The sequence below is a fragment of the Ambystoma mexicanum genome, chromosome 14 (assembly GCF_040938575.1).
Source record: "Ambystoma mexicanum isolate Mex_15411 chromosome 14, UKY_AmexF1_1, whole genome shotgun sequence".
Classification (NCBI taxonomy): Eukaryota; Metazoa; Chordata; class Amphibia; order Caudata; family Ambystomatidae; genus Ambystoma; species Ambystoma mexicanum.
In genome coordinates this window covers 88352647-88373600 of record NC_090940.1, presented here as the reverse complement: position 1 = coordinate 88373600, position 20954 = coordinate 88352647, and the positions used below count along the sequence as shown (strand labels likewise).

The 20954-nt window shown below is 46.6% G+C and overlaps 1 protein-coding gene across 7 annotated transcripts in view; it reads right to left on the bottom strand.

Annotated features, from left to right (window-relative positions):
- Positions 1-20954, bottom strand: part of RYR3 (ryanodine receptor 3) — a 1751462-nt gene that overhangs the window by 384174 nt on the left and 1346334 nt on the right. For all 7 annotated transcript variants that reach the window (XM_069638568.1, XM_069638566.1, XM_069638573.1 and 4 more), the window contains 3 exons: positions 8045-8096; positions 2359-2406; positions 1727-1826 (listed from right to left, as the gene is read on the bottom strand). In XM_069638568.1, coding sequence (XP_069494669.1) covers positions 1727-1826; positions 2359-2406; positions 8045-8096 — 200 coding nt within the window. The remainder of the gene's footprint in view (positions 1-1726; positions 1827-2358; positions 2407-8044; positions 8097-20954) is intronic.

The following is a 20954-nucleotide window of genomic DNA, read 5'->3' as shown; positions in this document are numbered from 1 at the left end:
ACCACAGGGGCCAGTATAGACACATCAGACACCATGTCCATCGCCTGCGCTGAAGCCCCACACCCAATGTCCTTGATGTTATCTTCGATTCTCGTTAGCGCCTGATCAAGGTTACTTGTGACTGCCATGAGCATAGACCCAGGCTCATGGGCCAAAGCACCTGGAACACTCAAAGCAGCTATGCCCTCCAGAGTTGCCAGAGTTACTGGCAACTGCCCTGAAGGAGCCCCCTCAGCAGGGTATAACGGGCCACTAGAAAACCCGAGCTTGCCTTTGAAGAGGAAGTTGGGTGCAGAATGATGAGTACCCATCAACCATGGATAAACCAGTGACCGTATTAAGAACAAACCCGGTAGTCACTGGGACAAATATCATGCTTCTTAGGGTGGCCACCATTGTTAGGCACGTATGAGTCTTCTGCCTTACCCACAGCTAAGTACGTCTGAAGCCGGGGCTTAAAACCCAGAACAAACCGCGGGTAAGCGAACCCAAGGACAATGGCCCTTCTTTGCACCGGGTTGAAAGTAAGCACCAGGCGCGGATCAAAGGGAAATATACCCTGCAGTCTCCATCCTGGTTTATAGCCACGTCAAGGTAGTTTTTAGCCACATCAAGGTAGTTTTTAGAGAACAAAAACAAAGCCTGCAAACCCAGCTGGCAAGATACTCTCAGGGGCGCCAGGAAGTTCAAAAAGTCACACAAATTAAATGAAATCCTAAAATAGACATATCACAAGTCCACCCAGCCCAGTAATTATCAGGGCTGGGAGCTCCCCTGAAACAGACCTTAAACTAACGAGCCCTGCTCTCCCCGCCCTCTCTCACCGGAGACAGCCGGGACTGCCAACCTCTGCAAAGCTCTGCACCGCTCCGTGGGAAGAATGGGGTTTCAAAGATAGCTCCTCCTTGTAAATGCGTGGAAATGGAAAGCAGACATTAGAACAGGCACAACAGCAACTCCTCCTGCTGACACTGCAAACCTCTGCAGAGCTTGCCGCTGCTCCGTGGGAAGAAGGAGGTTTCAAAGATAGCTCCTCCTTGTAAATGCGTGGAAATGGAAAGCAGACATTAGAACAGGCACAACAGCAACTCCTCCTGCTGAGACTGCAAACCTCTGTACAGCTCCCAATCTGTTTTATGTAGATCTAAGAGTGGAGTGGGCATGGGATGTAGGGAGACAAATGGGCCTCATTTCGTATTCGCTTGGGGATAAGGCGCAATGATTAGTCCACACGCGATTTATGAACATAAGTGCATGCACAAATTACACTGAGGTTAATCCTGGTCCTGAGCACATTTGCAGCCCGCAATGAACCTGCGTTTCCACTTGCCATGAGTTCACCCTCACAAGATATACCTAGAAACTTTACCAAAAAAAAACATTCCAACAAAAGTAGGATGTCCGCCGCATGGAAGCTTTAGAGGCCGATCTGACAGTGGAGAAACAGAATGCACTGTCCCTCCCGCAGAGAACAGGCCCATGTGGAAACATTTCCCTTCATGTGCTGGTGGTGCAGATTTGTACCACTTTACTGGCACTGCCCAACTGAGCACACCTCCTCTGTAAACCCGGGAAAGTACAGTACTGGATAGCAGGCATTTAATTCACAAGTGCAAGCTTGCATTCGCATACTTCTGCACTTTGGAGAAACCACGCAGATCATGAACTAGGTCACATTTCGAGTGCCCCATCCCTGTGCCCATGCCAGTGCCTGCCCCTTCTCTACCTTTGCTTGCACTGATCATCTGCAGCACCATCTCCGCTGCCCCACGCTCATGCAGCCGGGCCTGCTGATACAGGGTCTTCTGTTTCTCCATCTCTTTTTCCTGAGTGGAGGGAAAAATAAGAAGGTATCAAAGGAAATAGACAAAAGACTATGCCCAATTTTAAATTGGAGAAACATAGGACATAAAAGTTGGCGAATTGTTCAGTAATAATATATATACATATATATATAGAGAGAGAGAGAGAGAAAGAGAGAGAGAGAGAGAGAGAGAGAGTTTCAGAGAGAGAGTTTCAGCATTTCCACATTTAAAGACATATACCGTGGAGAACCCGAATGCTTGCACAAACATTTTTACTTGTACAAGACTTTATTTGTTAATGAAGGATAAAAGTGTTCTTCAAGCCCCTAATCATAGAAACCCAAGGATCAAGGACCATCTGTGAATTCCCCCAAATGGCACAGTGGCAGCTGATCCACATCTCAGCAGCTCCAGACTCACTCGCTCTCTCAATTAGATGACACATAATTGGCAGAGAGAAAAGGGTGATATTCCAGCTCACGGGGGACGTGAGTGGGACAGGTTGGCAGTGGAGAGATCACAGTAACATTGAGATGGCAAACGGGGCACTTACTTCAAATGTTTTCTCTTTTTCTTCGTCCTCTTCTTCACTCTGGCAGCTCTGCTCAAATGAAGACAAATCTCAATATCAAGCAGGGGTTGGGATACATAAAACCGATGAAGAGCACTGCATGGAATGCTGATTGTGTAACATGCTGGCAAAAGGATTACACCACTTTCAATCTATGCTGCTCAGTACAGCAGATAAGAAAATACATGTGGTCTGGTTTGTAATAAGAATGCATTGAGTCTTTGGGGTGCACTCTCCCACTTTACTCCAATTAGTCATAATGCAAATACATCAACATAGCAAACAAAAGCTAGTGCTGTTCTTGGCTTGCACTAATGTGTATCCTTTAGTGACTTTAAGAAGCCGTTGGAAAATACAGTGTCGAGTAAGACCTCTGCGACAATTAAACCATTCAGGAGCTCATGTTGAGGACTCGGCAAAGGGATTTAAAGAAAGGATACAAAAGTAGGAGAGAGTATGGCAAGTTCAGGGTCTGGAGAGAAAGAGTAGAAACAGAGTGAGGCGGGTAGTAGTGAAAGTGTGGGGTGAAAGATGGCCATCTGTGCTCTGAGAGAAGAGAGAGCCTGAGCTGGTGGAAAGCTGCAGGCTCACAGAAGCAGGGGCCCATCAGAGAGAAAGCTGGAGCCATGAGGCAGAAGATAGTGGGCCTTCATCAGGCAGGATGCTGGGGCGAAACATGAAAGATAAATAGCTGAACAGAAAGATTGGTGGCCCTCAAAATGTTTTCTCCAGAGGAAAAAGTTACCAAAAACGATCTCTTGAATTAGGAGACTGAACATCTTAGACCAGGGGAGTTTGGGTAGGGGTGATGACCACAATTCAATGCACCATCTACTAGCCCTTCAATGTAATATTCTATTCCATAACTGCTGTGGGGTTGCATGGAGCCACCTATACATCTGGAGATGGGACCCCATGCCAGAAAGCTACAGTTACAGGTAAGTAACTATCCCTTCTCTAGAGTGAAACCCACTCAGGTTAACATGTATTAGAACTAACTACAAGCCATTAGAAGATCCTAGGGGGTGGCTTTTAAGGAGGCAACTTTAATCCATTGAGATTCTGTAGAAATGCTTGTGTAATTGTACTTCACATCAGGTATCTGAATCAAGGCAATTACTACTGCTGGAGCTAGGTACAACTACCATGTAACGGATGTAAAATAACACCACTGCGTCTGCTTCTCGTATTGCCAAGTGGCGTGCAGGCTTACCAGGCAATGGTATGTGTGCCTTCTGGTAACAAAATAATGCACACATTTGTAAAACAATCTAGAGTTATATCGCGTCTTACTACCGCTTCCCAAGTTCTGAGGTTTCTCATTGTTAATAGATGTACCTTTCTCATAGAATATCCTTGAATGTCTTCCTCTGTCCCAAAGAAAGTGTTTTATCCATCTCTGTCTTCTCTGAGTTTCCATCGTCATCATAATGAATGTTCTCATCATCATGCAGTCCAAAGAGAGTGCTGACGTGAAACGTAAATGTACAGCTGTTTTCTGCACCACAGGCATAAATAGGCCTGAATGCTTTAAGAAGACGTGCTTCTGGTTGTAACAGCTGAATGCAGGTTTATCACTGGCAGATAAACCTCAAAATCTCTCGTAGAAGTTGGTTTGAAGTTGACTTTACTCAAACTAGCCACTCTGCTTCACCAAAAAGTTGCTTAGGAGGACACATTATTAAGAAGAAAGGCTATGCATGATCGGTTGGTGAGTTTCGGCATTTTTGACAATGGCGCACTGTTGAGACTCCTGGCTACTCAGATATCGTAGTGATGTCATGGAGGTCAGAACGGCGTAGAACCCTTCGATGGAAAGGCTTGGTGCTGACTTGATGTTGAAGGTGGAGTAACCAGTCACTGCAGTTTGTTTTGGTGGCCCCTTCTAGGTCGAGCCCCACCCCAGTACGTGTGGAGTATGCAGCAGGGTTCTATACTTTCTGCTATTTCATTGAATAGGTACTATATGCTGCTGAGAAGGTTGTTGAAGGGGTTGTTTGTTTACATCAACCAGTACACAGATGGCACACAGTTCCATCTAAACATGTCATCTGCAGCTGTTTACATTTTTGTCTTGAAGAGAGGACATACTCAACTTTAAGAGTCATCGTGGCACTCAAGATTTCCTCTTCATCAAAATCATATTTCGAAAGTGCCCATGATATATGCTGACAGACAAAGCTTTTGATGTTGAGAATTAGATGAATGTTGCTGTGATGATGTGAGAAAGGAGTTGTCCTGTAACCCTCAGGGATATTTAGGGTGGTCAAAAGGTAGTCCACTTTAAGCTCTCTGAAGTCTCTGTTTAAAGAGAGCTTTGTATTGAAAATAAAGGACAGAATAAAGGCAGGCATTCAGTCACCTCAAGGCTACTATGACAGGAAACATTTCAACTATAGCACTTGAAACGGAGGATTTTCCAATAGAACAAAGCGTTCATATTTGATTCGGGCTTTGGTGGAGCGTCCGCTGACAGGCGAGATTTCTCAATTCACAGATGAGAGGCTTCCCAGCTGCACCCTCCCAAATAGGGAGTCATAACACCTGAGATCCGATGCCTGGGGTACTTGCCAGAGGCGACTGCATGTCTGCCCAATCTTCCATATCAATGGATCTATGAGGTGTTCCCAACTTTTGTTTGGCAAAATACACTTTTGCTGAATTGTGTTTTCCAATTTCTACCACATTTGCACTGCAGAATGCAGAGGGAGACACCCTGCATTCCACCGTCCACCCTCCTACGCCCCGTGTGCCTTACCCCACCTTACCACCTGCATTTGTGCGGTAGAAAAGGCAGCAAAAAAAAATCCGCAGAAGTGTTTTTCGGCAAAAGTGTGGAATACCAAACCAATCCCTCTCAAACTAAATGTATGTTTATTTCTTCTGTGTCGTCTTCTCTGCCACTTGTTCAATCTTGGTTACACGTGTTGTTGTCCTCTTACAGGATGACCTACATCTAAGCTTGCTCCTTCAGGTCACAGTTCAGGTTTTACTTCGGTTCATCCTTACATTTCAACCTCCATCTGTCCGAATGTAAGCAGACATGCTTCTTCTTGGAATCACTGTTGAGACAATTAACATTCTTTCTTCCACGGTCTGACTTTCAGTCTGTAAGGGCCAAGGACAAGTATGCGCGTTCTTTTTGCATAGACTTCCATAATAGCCTGGCACTTAAGGGGTTAAGAGCCTCAATTATATCTAGAATGGATGGTGCAAATGGTCTCCTTTATGTTCTTGCTGCAAGTGAGTGTAATATGTTTTGCGCTTTGCAGCTCCGTTGGGATAGTTGCCTGCAAATTGGACCAAAGCACTCCCATTCTGTACCATCTTCCCTGGCTCCCTCTTGGCTATCATATTCAGTTTTACATGTGATGCCCGGACGCCTCCTTATCTTGTGGGTAAGTTGCATATTGGTATTGGGAGCAAAGCCGTCAGAAGCATGATCTGCACAGGCTGGACATTGTCAAAATCAAATGGGTCAAGTAGTCCAAGCTCGCCTTTTCAAATGCAGCCCCAGGCGATTGGCATTCTTAAACCAAGTGAGATGTGTCTGCTTCCCCCATTGCTCATCTTCAGACTGGTACATGGTATAGCCATTCCAGGCCCGGTTCATGATTTGGCCCGCTGGGTGGTCTTAGTCAGTTCATGCACTTTAATATGGTATACCTCATGTTTCACCTCCTTTTTGCTTTTCTTTTATTGCAATTCTTCTTTATTCTTCTTACAATTCAAATGTGTGTTTCTATTTAATCTTTGTACATTTGACACTGCTGGAAAGTGCTGTGTCGCCCTCACTGTTTGGGTGTCCTTTTAAAATACGGTATAATGAATAAATATGTCATGGTGGTATAAAAGCATTGAGCTATTAGCCACTCCGGATCTATGTGATTATTGTGACCCTCACAATTGCGACGGCTGAAAATGCCGACTTTTCTTACACCCCATATCTATGCGGGGGGAGGCCCCCGCAGCTCCCCATTTAATATTATATTCTATACCCCCCAGATATATATGTAGTGTAAGGGGGGGTCTTGTCGGCCGTCGTAATTGTGAGGGCGACATTTTGGTAGGATTCCGGCACTCCTAAATGAGAGTGCTACTAACTAGAGCAACAGTTCATGCCGATGCCTCCCAAACGTGATTATCTTTGTCTAAAGTGCACACAGAACGGAACCTAAATGCAGGAGCCTTTCTTTTCCCTGCAGACTTCCTGCGCACTAAGAGGTTTGGGCAATGAATGTCTGCATCATGGTTATGCAAAGCACCAGGCAGCAGGGTTGTGCCAGGCATCAACATGCCCTTTGTACAATGATTTTGGAAAAGCGCTTGTCAATTTCAACAAATAAATAGTAAGACAAACTCAACTTCGACAGTCATCTTGCCATGCTCGAGTTCCTCTCTACATGAACAACCTATTTCAAATGTGCACATGATATGTTGAAGCATTGAGAGAATTGAATGAAGGTTGTCTGATGATGTTAGGCAGGTGGTAGTCTGTAAACTCAAGGGACCAGCTCCAGGGGCCTCAGATGGTGACAGAGGAAATGAAACGTTGGGGCAATAGTCACCCAGCCCTTTGCTTTTCTGTACAGGGTGGTAGCATCCTGCACCAACCTGTGCCAGTTGCCTAAGCAGAGGTTCCCCTCTTTGTCAAGGAAGGGGCTGGCAGCGGAGAATTATTGTACTTGGAGGATAAGAAATACGATTTCTCCTTCTGTGAGATGGCAGCCATTAAATTCATCATCCACTGCATCTGGATTCTGGGAATCGTTTCCGTTCCAAATGACCAATGGTCAGGGTGATGGCGAGGGCTCACACAATGCACGCATAATCCAATTTACCCACACAAATGCCACACCCACAGTGGAACCATGACACTTCTAAGAAAACTGACAACCTAAGGCGGTGAAAGATTCCTGCACGAATAAGTAATTCCTATCATAACCCTACACTTTAGAAATTAAATTCGGACTTTCCGAGGATGGGGGACTCTGCAAGAAACATAAAGATGTGGAAAATCCAGAATTGCAGAAAAGGACATTGGGAAACTTGCCATCCAACCAGAACAGGGGCAGTGTTCCAAGAGGTCAACAGCACAGCCGAAGAAATCTGAAGGGAAGCAGTTGGTGCACTACATTGTGTGACAGGCTCTCTCAATAGCCGTGAGCTCCCCTCTAAGATGCAGAGATTCTATTTTGTAGATGGGGAGGGACAGCCGCTGCTGGGTGTGTGGGGTGGGTGTGTGTGTTTAGTGCTCTTTTTACACTGGCCAGTGTAATAAGGAAGACTTTTAAAAATGTGTTGAAGGGCAGTGTCTGTCCAAGGGTGCAGGAGAAGAATTCTTAAGCATGTTAGGCTGGGGAGGTGTCTATTCTTGAGAAGTTCTGGCATGGACCCATTCATGCTTTACACTGGGCAAAAGGAAACCAGCAAGTTGGTCTTGCACCCTTTTTGGTCTTTACAGAGCAAGGAGGTAAAAGAAAACAATAATGCAAAAGTCATTCAAAATGTATTTGCTCCATTTCTTGCCTGATGCAAATCCTTCCAGTCAATGGCTATTGCAGAACCCTCCCACCTCTGACTTATCTCAGACTCGCTCTCCCTCATATGGCAAATGCTCTTCATCCCCACATTCCTCACTCCCTCTTCTGCTGGCTGTGCCTCTCACCTTCGCCATCATGGCCGAGTATGCCGTATACAATGGATCGTCTTCCAGTTTGCTGGTGGTGGAAAAGCATATGAGACATTAAAGCTTGGCCGCTTCGGATCTTCTGCTTGAACAAGTTTAACATGAATCACACATTTACACAACTTTAAGTGCTTTGAAATCCTGACTGGATGGAGTGTGCCCACAAACCTCCTGTGAGTGACACACAGGCACACTGGTCTGCTCTCACACACCTGCATTTGTAGTATGTACAGCAAGATACTTTATATACTCTGAAATGGATGGAATGCAGAAAAGGGATATCTAGGTACCTTCTAGGTTATGTAGCAGAGGTCATGTTCCACCTGCTGGCTAACCCTACTTCACCCAAATTACTGCTCCTGCTGCTGCATTGTGGTGTATAACTGCCCGGCTGGGCCTTGTGCCCCCTTACCTGCATTCCTAGTACCCATTGTTGTTAAGAGCTCCACTGCTTCTCAACGCTAGGTCCATGCTCACCCCAAATAAGGTAATGATAAAAGACTCTCTCCACTTCACTGGTCCAGCCCAACTACGACAGTACTGCACTCTTACCCAAGGTCTCTGCGCTGCTGGCCAGCGCGCAGCAAACCTGTGTCTCAGGGAGCATGCTCATTTCATCCCCTGCCCATGAGGGAGCTGGCTTGGACAGTTCTTTTCATTCGGGCCTCCTAAAAGAAACTTTTCACTTCCCCTACCCTTTCCACTCTGTGTGACAGTGTAAAGACTATTCCCCAAAGATCAACCAACATTTGAAAAAGAATCCCTGTTGAACTGCCTTGAAATTATTTTGTATATAATACACTGCTATTGTCAGGGAAACTGTATTTGTTGCACCCAACTTAATCCAGCTTGCCAACCGAAAATGTCACCACAAAACAAGTAAATGGAAGGCATTTGGCCCACACCGGGAAAATGAATAACTGAGAAGCCAGCGGTAAAGCTGTCCACCAACTAGAGCGAGGAGTTGGCAGAGACATGCACTGACTACTAGCTAAACAAACACCCGAATCAGAAGTCAACCCAAAATCTTGTATTTTGGGTTATGGAATAAGTGCTGAAGCAAGGAAAAGTAGACCAATAGGAAGCCACAGCAATACATCTAAAGGTTGAGGGCAAAACGAATCCCCATTCTGCTATCGTCAACTTCTTTTTGTGATTTATAACCCGGCCTTGGACCATTGACACCCCCCCCTATGCTCATCAATGCACAGAAGCTGCTTCCTTTAGGCCCGGCCCTATTATTTCACTTACACAACTTTATCGCAGTGCGTGATCTTTAACCTCTCACGTGCTACTTGTGTATGCATACCAGGAGCATATCGTAATTAGCCAGTTTCAGAACATGATTCGTAATGAAGGCCTGGTGGAACCAGCCACATGGCTTTAAATGCGTAGTAGCTCAGAAAGAGCTTGCCAAGATAGACCAAAAGTGGATATCACTCAGTATGCCGAGGAATGGAAGGGTGGTGCGCAAGCAGCTTCTTTCCAGTGCCACCCTGCCCAGAATGCCACCCAATGATGTATCTCATGTGCACTGAGCAGTGGCAGAGCAGGGTGTCCAGTCAACTGGTCGACTGCAATTTGGTCGACTGCAATTTGGTCGACACCATTTGGTCGAATGCCAAATGGTTGAATTTTTTTTTTTTTTATATATATGTGTTTTGTGGGTTTTCGTGTGGGGAAAAAAAATAAAAAAGAAAAAAAAGGGGGTTGGGGGGGACCCCCCCAAAAAACCCCAAAAAATGGGTAAAAAAAAAAAAAAAAAAATTCGACCAAATGGTGTCGACCAAATTGTCTGTCGACCAAATTTTTTCTACCATTTGACTGGTAACCGCAGAGCAGATCTGGCCCTGACCTCCTTACTAGGGACGTCTGAGGACCCTGCTCTGCCCATGCCTGGTGACAGTACCAGGCCCCAGTAGCAGGCGACAACACTCATCCAGCCTGGCCCTATTGTTGGCAGTGGTCTGCGGGTTAGAAGGGGACTGTGAGTGGCTGTACAACCCACCGTAGAACCAGGTAGGCCTCAGCAGATGGCAATGGTGTGTGGTATACTGGTGTGGTCTTCACATAGTCCCTGGCATTCAGAGAGAAACGGGAAACATGGCGAGGATGAGTACCAGATCAAGGGGAGAAGTGGAAAGGAGGGAAAAACAAGCACATGGCCTGTATCTCGAGTACATACCAGATAGCAATCTAGACGAGGGATTCCATAACTGAGCCATTTATCACCCATTCCATTCCCCTTCAGGAAATCTTCTCATCTCTTTCACACAGATACATTCCACTCTACACTCCAGTGTGAGAAGCAGTAGAGGAAAGGTGAATGAGGCGCACAAAGAACAAATACCTGCTGAAGTAATGGGAGATTCAGGGGTGGATGGGTCATCCAGTGCCTGGCCAGAAGATGGTGCAGCTACGAGAAGAGGCTCTGATACACTCATCTGTGGTCTTTAACACTGTGCCCTAACCTCCCCTGCCTATACAGACATCTAAGACCATTGCCCTCTGTTGTTATTCTTTACACCTTGATCCTTGATACTTTGTGCAAAATCCTAGATTGCTGACCTCATTACTTAAAGTCATTTCACAGCAAGCATAAGAAACCTAGCCCTGTCTCCCATCTTTGCAGAATAAATTCTCGACAATCGGCCACGTTGCCAGTCACTCACTGGGCCTAGGTTAGAACATGGGAGCCATGGACCCCGGACATCTGAACCCATGGACATCCCGTGGACATCTCCTGGATATCTCTTGTGAAGAACCTAGCCATACTGTTACAAATGTTTTTTGTCCCCTTTCGGCCTGTAATGTCCTGTGGTTTTGCGATATGAGCATGTCCTCCCCCTCCATCAGCTTTACCCACTAAACGGAATCCTTTCCCACACCCAGTTCCTGGAAGACCTGTGTTAGAATTTCAGGAAGCATAGATTACGCGTTCTTGTGTGTTTCACCCTGTTCTGTCATACCACCAGTAGTGAATCCTGTCTCAATGGATCGCCTTGTATTGGGCTGCATGTTAGGCTGTTTCTTTATGTGGACCCCAACCCAGGACTTGTGTTTTCTCTATCAATTCTACAGCTGGGAGTGTTGTAAAGACCACAAGGCCTTGCATTAAGAGGGATTTAGATGCTGCCAAGGCAGCCTTTCCCCCACCATAGATTTCAGACCCACTTCCGCCATCTGAACTGTGTCAGCAGAGGGGAACTTTACAAATGTATGTTATTTGATGAAAATAAATAAAGGTCTGGTACTTTTTTCAAATATGTCAATATTGCCCCACCATTCAAAGATTTATAAGTCCGATTCAGTTTCGTGCATTTTAACCATATTCCTGGTACTGCATATAGCGCAATATCTGCCACATTTCTCGTTGCCATCTGGCTTATTGCTGAATTCCCCATCCTTTTTCTGTCATTCTGATCATCGAAATTCTCACTTCCATCACTTATTTCCACTTGACTAATGTGTGGAATGATCTCAAAGTTATTAGACCCACTTCATGCTTGATGTTCCAGACCTTGAGTTGTAATTGGTATCTTTTTGGCAGCCCCCATATGCTCTTCACTGGATCTTGACTTTCCCATAAGGAGAATTGGGGCTCATTTTTGCACTGGTATATGCTGTTTTTCTATCTTTTCACACTGTATTCCTTTTGTAATCTGTTTTTTCCTCGGGATGAAACTTGGTGCCTGTTTGATTTGATTCTCTGTAGGCTTCATTTCTAGAATCCTGCTCCTTGAATTACTATCACATTGTCCACTCACGTTGTCCTTGAGACAGTTCTTTTTCCCCAATGTCTCATCTGTCTGAATCCCAATCGTCGACCTATTCACTTGTAGATCTGTTTACCATTACAGAAGTGGTCTCTCTCCAAGGTGCTGAACACTTCAGTAGTACCGAAACCCCCTGGCAAAGGTTGTGTACGTTCCCGTATGACACGAACCTTCCTCTTGCATCTCTAGCTATTTCAGAAGTTATTTCCAAGGAGCTGGACCTTACGATATTACAGTTGCTGACCCTGGCTGAAGGCTCTGAACCTCTGAGTATTACAATGGCCACCCCTGTCCCAGGAGCTGATGCATTTGAGGTTACACTAGTCCCCTGTGTCCAAGGTATTGCACCTCTAGGTATTACAATGGCCACCTCTGTCCCAGGAGCTGATGCATTTGAGGTTACACTAGTCCCCTGTGTCCAAGGTATTGCACCTCTAGGTATTACAATGGCCACCTCTGTCCCAGGAGCTGATGCATTTGAGGTTACACTAGTCCCCTGTGTCCAAGGTATTGCACCTCTGGGTATTACAATGGCCACCTCTGTCCCAGGAGCTGATGCATTTGAGGTTACACTAGTCCCCTGTGTCCAGGGTATTGCACCTCTAGGTATTACAATGGCCACCTCTGTCCCAGGAGCTGATGCATTTGAGGTTACACTAGTCCCCTGTGTCCAAGGTATTGCACCTCTAGGTATTACAATGGCCACCTCTGTCCCAGGAGCTGATGCATTTGAGGTTACACTAGTCCCCTGTGTCCAAGGTATTGCACCTCTAGGTATTACAATGGCCACCTCTGTCCCAGGAGCTGATGCATTTGAGGTTACACTAGTCCCCTGTGTCCAAGGTATTGCACCTCTAGGTATTACAATGGCCACCCCTGTCCCAGGAGCTGATGCATTTGAGGTTACACTAGTCCCCTGTGTCCAAGGTATTGCACCTCTGGGTATTACAATGGCCACCCCTGTCCCAGGAGCTGATGCATTTGAGGTTACACTAGTCCCCTGTGTCCAAGGTATTGCACCTCTGAGTATTACAATGGCCACCTCTGTCCCAGGAGCTGATGCATTTGAGGTTACAGTAGTCCCCTGTGTCCAAGGTATTGCACCTCTAGGTGTTACAATGGCCACCTCTGTCCCAGGAGCTGATGCATTTGAGGTTACACTAGTCCCCTGTGTCCAAGGTATTGCACCTCTAGGTGTTACAATGGCCACCTCTGTCCCTGGAGCTGATGCATTTGAGGTTACACTAGTCCCCTGTGTCCAAGGTATTGCACCTCTGAGTATTACAATGGCCACCCCTGTCCCAGGAGCTGATGCATTTGAGGTTACACTAGTCCCCTGTGTCCAAGGTATTGCACCTCTAGGTATTACAATGGCCACCTCTGTCCAACGTGCTGATGCATTTGAGGTTACACTAGTCCCCTGTGTCCAAGGTATTGCACCTCTAGGTATTACAATGGCCACCTCTGTCCCAGGAGCTGATGCATTTGAGGTTACACTAGTCCCCTGTGTCCAAGGTATTGCACCTCTGAGTATTACAATGGCCACCCCTGTCCCAGGAGCTGATGCATTTGAGGTTACACTAGTCCCCTGTGTCCAAGGTATTGCACCTCTAGGTGTTACAATGGCCACCTCTGTCCCAGGAGCTGATGCATTTGAGGTTACACTAGTCCCCTGTGTCCAAGGTATTGCACCTCTAGGTATTACAATGGCCACCTCTGTCCCAGGAGCTGATGCATTTGAGGTTACACTAGTCCCCTGTGTCCAAGGTATTGCACCTCTGGGTATTACAATGGCCACCTCTGTCCCAGGAGCTGATGCATTTGAGGTTACACTAGTCCCCTGTGTCCAAGGTATTGCACCTCTGGGTATTACAATGGCCACCTCTGTCCCAGGAGCTGATGCATTTGAGGTTACACTAGTCCCCTGTGTCCAAGGTAATGCACCTCTAGGTATTACAATGGCCACCCCTGTCCCAGGAGCTGATGCATTTGAGGTTCCAGTAGTCCCCTGTGTCCAAGGTAATGCACCTCTCGGTATTACAGTGGCCACCTCTGTCCCAGGTGCTTGAGAGCTTGATATCACATCACTCCCATCTCTTCAAAGTTCTGAACCTTTTCGGTATTACCATAGCCATCACTGTTCAAAGTACTGCATTTTTTTAGTATAACAGTATAACCTCTATCCTTTTCATATAGGGAAGCACCTCATTACTAGGTGGTAAATCTTTGGGTTACTGGGTCGCCACTATCCAAGCGGCAGCACCCTTCAATATCACAGTAGCTACCTCTTTCCAAGGTGCTGAAACTTGTGTGCAGCATAAGCACCTGTCCAAGGGACTGAAACTTTTGGTATTGCAGAACCACCTCTGTTCACAGTGCTCAATCTGTTGGTATTGCAGAACCACCTCTGTCCAAGGTGCTATACCTTGGTATTGCAGAACCACCTCTTTCCAAGGTGCCGTACCTTGGTATTGCAGAGCCACATATGTTCATGGTGCTCAATCTGTTGGTATTGCAGAACCACCTCTGTCCAAGGTGCTATACCTTGGTATTGCAGAACCACCTCTTTCCAAGGTGCCGTACCTTGGTATTGCAGAGCCACATATGTTCATGGTGCTCAATCTGTTGGTATTGCAGAACCACCTCTGTCCAAGGTGCTATACCTTGGTATTGCAGAACCACCTCTTTCCAAGGTGCCGTAACTTGGTATTGCAGAGCCACATATGTTCATGGTGCTCAATATTTTGGTATTGCAGAACCACCTCTGTCCATGTAGTAGAAGTAGTCACCAGGTATAGGAACATTCTCAGAAAAGGCCTAGAATGTGTGTGTGCATTTGGCCAAGATTAGGAATTAGGTGGGCTGGCTAGGCTCCATTAAGCAAAACAAGAGGTCAGGAAGGTGCATGGTTGTTGAAAGGGGTCACGACAGTGCACAACTGCTAGAGACTCGCTATGTGTCCAGCTAGACCGAATTTGTGGCAGGTTGTTGCTGTATTCTAATGGCAGAGGTGTTGAGGCAAGTCTGGTGTATGGCAATGAAGATGCAAGTGTCCAGCTAGACCTAATTTATCATAGTCGTAGCTGCATTCTAATGAGTGTGGATAGATAGCCATGCCTGCGGCAAATGTCCACCAAAGTGGTGCATTTGAAGGTTATCTTTGATCTCGCTGTGTGATCAGATTGTTAGTGTGAACAGAAAAGTAGATGTGAAGCACCCCATATAGCTGCATTGCGTAAAAAAGCTAGATATCTTGCAGCACAAGGGAAAATTCTGTTAAAGAAGTTTTGCAATCACTATTGCCACTAATTTCTTTCTATAGAGCCAAAGTGGTGCCGATTTTGACTTACAGCGCAGAAACCTTGCTTATGTTGACCAAAGATATCTGGTCTCTTCTGGAGGGAATCTTCCGGAAGTCTGTACTGGGTCTACCGAAAAGTACCCCAAATCAGATTTTTAGAAGGGAATTGGCACTGACATCTTTGAAAACAATTGCCAGATGGAACTCAATCTCCTTCTTTAGAAAATGCCTGGAAGACAACCCAAAGGGAGGTTTTAAAATCTTTAAAAAGGCCATGATAGATCCAAAAGAAATTATCCTCAAAGAGTAGAGGGATATCTGCCAGAAAATAATTGAAGATCTGAAGGAATCTGAGAAATCACTGCTCCAAAATCCAGGTAATTTCAAGAAGAAGCTTTACTGTAAAGATTGGATCAACACTCAGGAAGATATACTCCAATATAAAAATTGGGATGAATATTGGTCTGCCGATAGAAAGCTCAATGATCCTCCACAATATCTTCAAATTATTCCTAACTGGTTCTTGCGCCAGCAATCTTTGAGATTTGTTTAAATATAACAAAGTTACTCACCATAGTGACTACCTTTCTCCTAGTCCATAGTCCCCTTTCCTCTATACTTTTGGAACATTCCGTTCTGTGGGACGTGACCGGAGCACTTTTGTAAAAAAGCATCAAATTGAAAATGTGTCCTTCTTCTCTTTTTACGTGGGCATGCGACCATAACACCGCCCTACTTAGCTCCGCCCCGTGCATCGCCCTTCAGTCTTTTTCTATCGCCAGGTCTGAGACCATTTAAGCAATAATAGAGGATACGTATTAGAGGGGATGGTGGGCGTATGGAGGAAAGGGGACTATGGACTAGGAGTAAAGAAGTCACTACGGTGAGTAACTTTGTTATACTCCTACGTCCCGTCCCCTTGCCTCCATACTTTTGGGAGATTACCAAGCACTTCTTACAGGATAGCGAATGGATGGAACTCCTTTACTGAAAGAGGTTTTTGAGAACAGCTTGCCCGAACTGAGCATCAGCCCTAGAGCTCAGGTCCTAGCAGTAATGTTTCACAAAAGATGATGGGAAAGCCCACATAGCTGCTTTGGCAATGGTTTCCCAGGGAACATATTTCTGGAAGACAATGGCAGCTGCCTTGCCCCGCACCAGATGGGCATGAATTCCCTTCGGGGGTTGAAGGACCTGAACGGTATACTCCTCAGAGATATAGGAAGCAATCCATCTGGAAATAGTGGCTTTCGGGGCCGGCTTTACTTTTGGGTCACCGAAGGTCACCACGAGCTGGAAAGAGCTCTGAAGATTAGATGTCCTGTCCAAATAAAACCTAAGAGCTCACCTTAAATTCAAATTATGCAGAACCCTCTCTCTCGGCATCTGAGGCCGGTTCTGGAAAGAAAACTGGTAAGGAAATAGACTGGTTCAGATGAACGTCAGATACCACTTTTGGAAGAAAAGAAGGATTGGTCCGAAGTACAACCTTATCCTTGTGAAAGGTGAGGAATGTATGTTCTACTGACAAGGCCTGAAGCTCACTTACATGCCTTGCCGAAGACACTGCAATCGGAAAAGCCATTTTCCATGAAAGAACTGTCAAATCTGCCGTAGCCATGGGCTCAAAGGGTTTATGGCATAAATTACGCAAAGGCAGATAAGATGCAATAGACCTGCAAAGTGCCTTTTAATGACAGGGTTTGTCAAAGAAAAAGACCAAGAGTCCGAAGACAGGTAAGCGGCAATAGCCGACAAATAAGTCCTGCAAGACCAACATGCTTGCCTGAAGCTGCCAGATGAGAAATGAAGGACAGCACCGTGTCTATGGCAGCTTCTCTGGGGTCCAGCTTTTTTGCTAAACACCAGTGATAGAAAGTGAGCCATTTGCTCTCATACTGAGACCTGGTCAAAGGTTTCCTAGCCGCCTGGATGATACGCATATTATCCGCGAACAAATGGAATCTTTATAAAGATTTGAACTCAGGCACCAGGCTGCCAAGCTGAATGATTGTGGGGAGGGATGCCACATTTGCTGATCACTCTGGTGAAGCAGGTTGGGAATCAGCGGAAGCCTGATCGGTGAGCAGACTGACAGATGCTGAAGCTCTGAAAACCAGAATCTGGCTGGCCACCACGGGGCTATGAACAGGAGAGTGCAATTCGACGTGTTCCTGAACTTGCATAGCGCCCGGTGAATCAGAGGAAGAGGTGGGAAGGTGTAGGCCCTCATATCGTGCCACGGAATCGCGAGAGCATCCCCCAGGGAAGAAGCTCCAAGCCCATTCCTGGAATCATAAAGAGGAAGTTTCCTGTTTGATGATGTCGCAAAGAGGTCCACTTCTGGAGTGCCCCAATGGAGAAAAGGGTAGGAGAGAATCTGCGTGTTCAGCTCCCACTCGTAGCTGACCACCGCTCGCCGGCTGAGAGAGTCTGCCGGTACATTCTGCTGGCCCGGAATGTGTACCACCAACAGCCAAACACTGTGCTGAATAGCCCATTCCCGAATCTGAATGGCTAGATCTACAAGTGGAGATGACTTGGTACCCCCCTGCTTGTTGATGTAAAACATGGATACCGCATTGTCCGTGTGGACGCGGACCACCTTGTTCGCAATCCCTGGCTTGAAAGCTTTGAGCGCCAGGAAAATCGTCAGGAGCTCCAGATAATTTATGTGAAATTGTCTGTCCTGCGGCGACCATAGTTCGAAAACATGAAGATGATCCATCGTTGCGCCCCACCTGATAAGGGAGGAGTCCATCGTAATGGTCACCTGACGGGAGGGCACCTGAAAAGGCGCACCCACCGACAGGTTGCTGGAAGAAGACCACCATAGGAGATCTGTCATCATGCAGGGTGGAACTGGAACCATTTTGGTGTCCGGGTCCAGTGCTTGGAGCCAGGAGCTCCGAAGAGCCAACTACGTAAGTCGCATCTTGAGACACGCCAGGCAAAGAGCAAGCATGCACAAGGCCATGAGGCCCAGAAGCCTCTGGAACCACCAGGCGGAAATGCTCTCCGACTGAATGAAGACTTGATTCATGGTTAACAGATCTGCCATTCTGTCCACCGTCAAGTACACTCTGCAGTCGATCGTGTTCCAAAGGGAAACCAGGATTATCAGGTCCTGAGAGATCGTCATGGAGGATTTCCGCCAGTTCACTGACAGCCCAAGACTCAACAGGAGCTGAAGGAGAGACTGAAGATTGCTCGAGGCTTTCACTGGACAGGGACTGCAAAGAAGCCAGTCATCCAAATATGGATAGACATGAATACCCCATAGCCTTAAAAAATCCGGAATGACTGACATCATCTTTGTGAAGACACGTGGCGCAGAGCTGAGGCCAAAAGGGAGCACTCAAAACTGATAGTGCTCCTCTCCTCTCCCAGGGAGAACCGCAGATATTTCCAATGCGGGCTCCAGATCAGGATATGCATATAAGCATCCTGAAGGCCTACAACGCTGAGCTAGTCACCCTTCTGAAGAGAGGACTTTATTTGGCAGGGCGTAATCATCTTGAATTCCTCTTGGGGAAGAGAAAGGTTAAACTGGAAAAGGTCTAAAATGGTGCGCAGGCCAGCCTGGTTGGGTTTTGGCACTGTAAACAGACGAGAGTAGAAGCCGTCCCCTTGTTCCCCTCGGGCAGTGGTCTTCAAACTTTTTTGGCCGGGCCCCCCCCATAACAAAATTTGGGCAGGCCGGGACCCACCTAAAAGGCTAAATGGACAGTATGTATGATATGATAGGTTATTTATAACAAGCTTAATACCCAAAGGTTTCTAAGCGTGGACCTGGGGATCGAACCTGTGTTGCTTCGTGTCGTCTTGCTTCCAAAGTGAGCACGTTGCCGCTAAGCTGTCCTCCCGGGCTGTCACGACTATTGCATGCTGTCACCTCACCCTACTCCCTATTTAGTCCCTGGGCTCCCCCACCTGCTCCCATCACAGTCGCTGGGCTCCCTCATCCCACTCCTACCCAGTCCCTGGGCTCTCGCCACCCCTCACACACCATGGGCTTTCCCCACCCTGCTCCCACCACTATCCCATGATTCCCGCCCACACTGCTCCCACCACAGTCCCTGGGCTCCCCCATCTCATTCCCAACACAGTCTGAGGGCCAGTGGCGGCTGTTGAATTTTTGAAGTGGAGTGGCATAACTATTTCCCCCAAAAATGCCTAAGCGACTGAGCGCAGTGAGGGAGCCTGAACCAATCAAGGGAGAATCGGGGGGTTTTCCCCTGTGATTATTTTCAAAATAATGGGTTAAAATGTTGCATGATAGAGCATATTTAAAAAAAAAAGAAATGGGTAAATAGCCAAACAGTTTGTAATTGGTGCTAGGGGGCCCAGGGGGCAGGCATGACATTTTTGACTGGACATCTATGATAGAAATCTAGTAGACAAATACCATCCCTGTTCCTTGGGTTCCACAGCACCTCAGAAGGAGAGCTGATTTTGGCAGGTGGGTAGGGGGATTGTGCAACAAAGGCATTTGGGCATTTTTAAAATGCCTTTGTTGTACAGCCCTCCTTCCCCCTCTATCCACCACTTGCCAAAATCAGCTCAACGGACCAAAACAAACTAACACACACACCACATTCATACAGCAATCACTCTATCATTCACACGGGCATCCATCACCATAAACTCACTAATAACACAAGCATACACGCATCCATACACATGCTTAAATTAAACAAAATGAACATAAACGTACCTTCTGCATTGGCCTGCATGTGGGTGCTGAAAGGCCCTGCTCCAGGCTGCTCTGTCCATATGTGCAAGGAGGCGCAGGAGCTCCCCCTCGTACATACAGACATGCAGTGCCACAGCCAGCATTTCCAATGAGCTATGCAATGCTGGCAAAGCAAAACGCCCCAGCCTTGCATGTCTCAGTGAGCATGTGCGGCTCGGGCACTGAACTGAACTGTTAAAGGGAAATAGTGTTTCCCTTTGACAGTTCCGCCAGCACAGGAGCACTCCCTCAGCTGGAAAAAGCAGCTGAGGGAGTGCTCATTGTTTCACTGGGCTGGCTCCTTAGCTCTCCACCATAATGGGTGAGGGGGCCGCTGGGTGGGCGCCCCCTCGCTATTATGGATCAGGTGCCAGGCTCAGACTGGCCTATAGGGCAATAGATGCTCAAAAATGCAAAATGCTAGTGTGGGCCATTTAAAATGGGCCACCTTTTTGGCCAATGTTGGCCACTTTGATGAGTTACTTCACTATACAGTTAGAGCAGTTAGTAATTTTGAGCATTGTTGCTGAATAAATATTCTTTAAATATCACAATTTACTTACACTTTAACACAAAGCACCCCCTTGGGTACTATACAAACAGTCTGTGACTAAAGGAATGAATATCCATTTACAACTGCGGGCCACTTTCATGCTTCTGCCCGACCATGTGAGCCGCCCCTGACATTTCTTCCGATCTAAAAAAAAAAAAAATATCGAGCTACAGTTTGAATACCACTGCCCTACGGGGAGGCTGACGACCGAGAGAAAACCTGGCAACGTTGCTGCCTCTGGCGGAAGTTACCCGGCAGAGGATCAGTCATATGTGACCTGCGGTCTTGGAACCCTCTGAAGACTGAAGAGGATCGAGATAGGGAACCAGATCTCTGAGCTTTGACTGGGGCCTTCACGAGCAGCGACAGAGACTTCGCAGTTTGCATGCTCGCCTTAGTCTTGGTGAGCTTTTCATCCGTTGAAGAATGAAACAACTCTTTGCCCTCAAAAGGCAGGTCCAGAACTTTATCTTGGACCTCCTTCGAAAACTTTGTTGCATGAAGCCAAGCCTGACGAGAGGTAT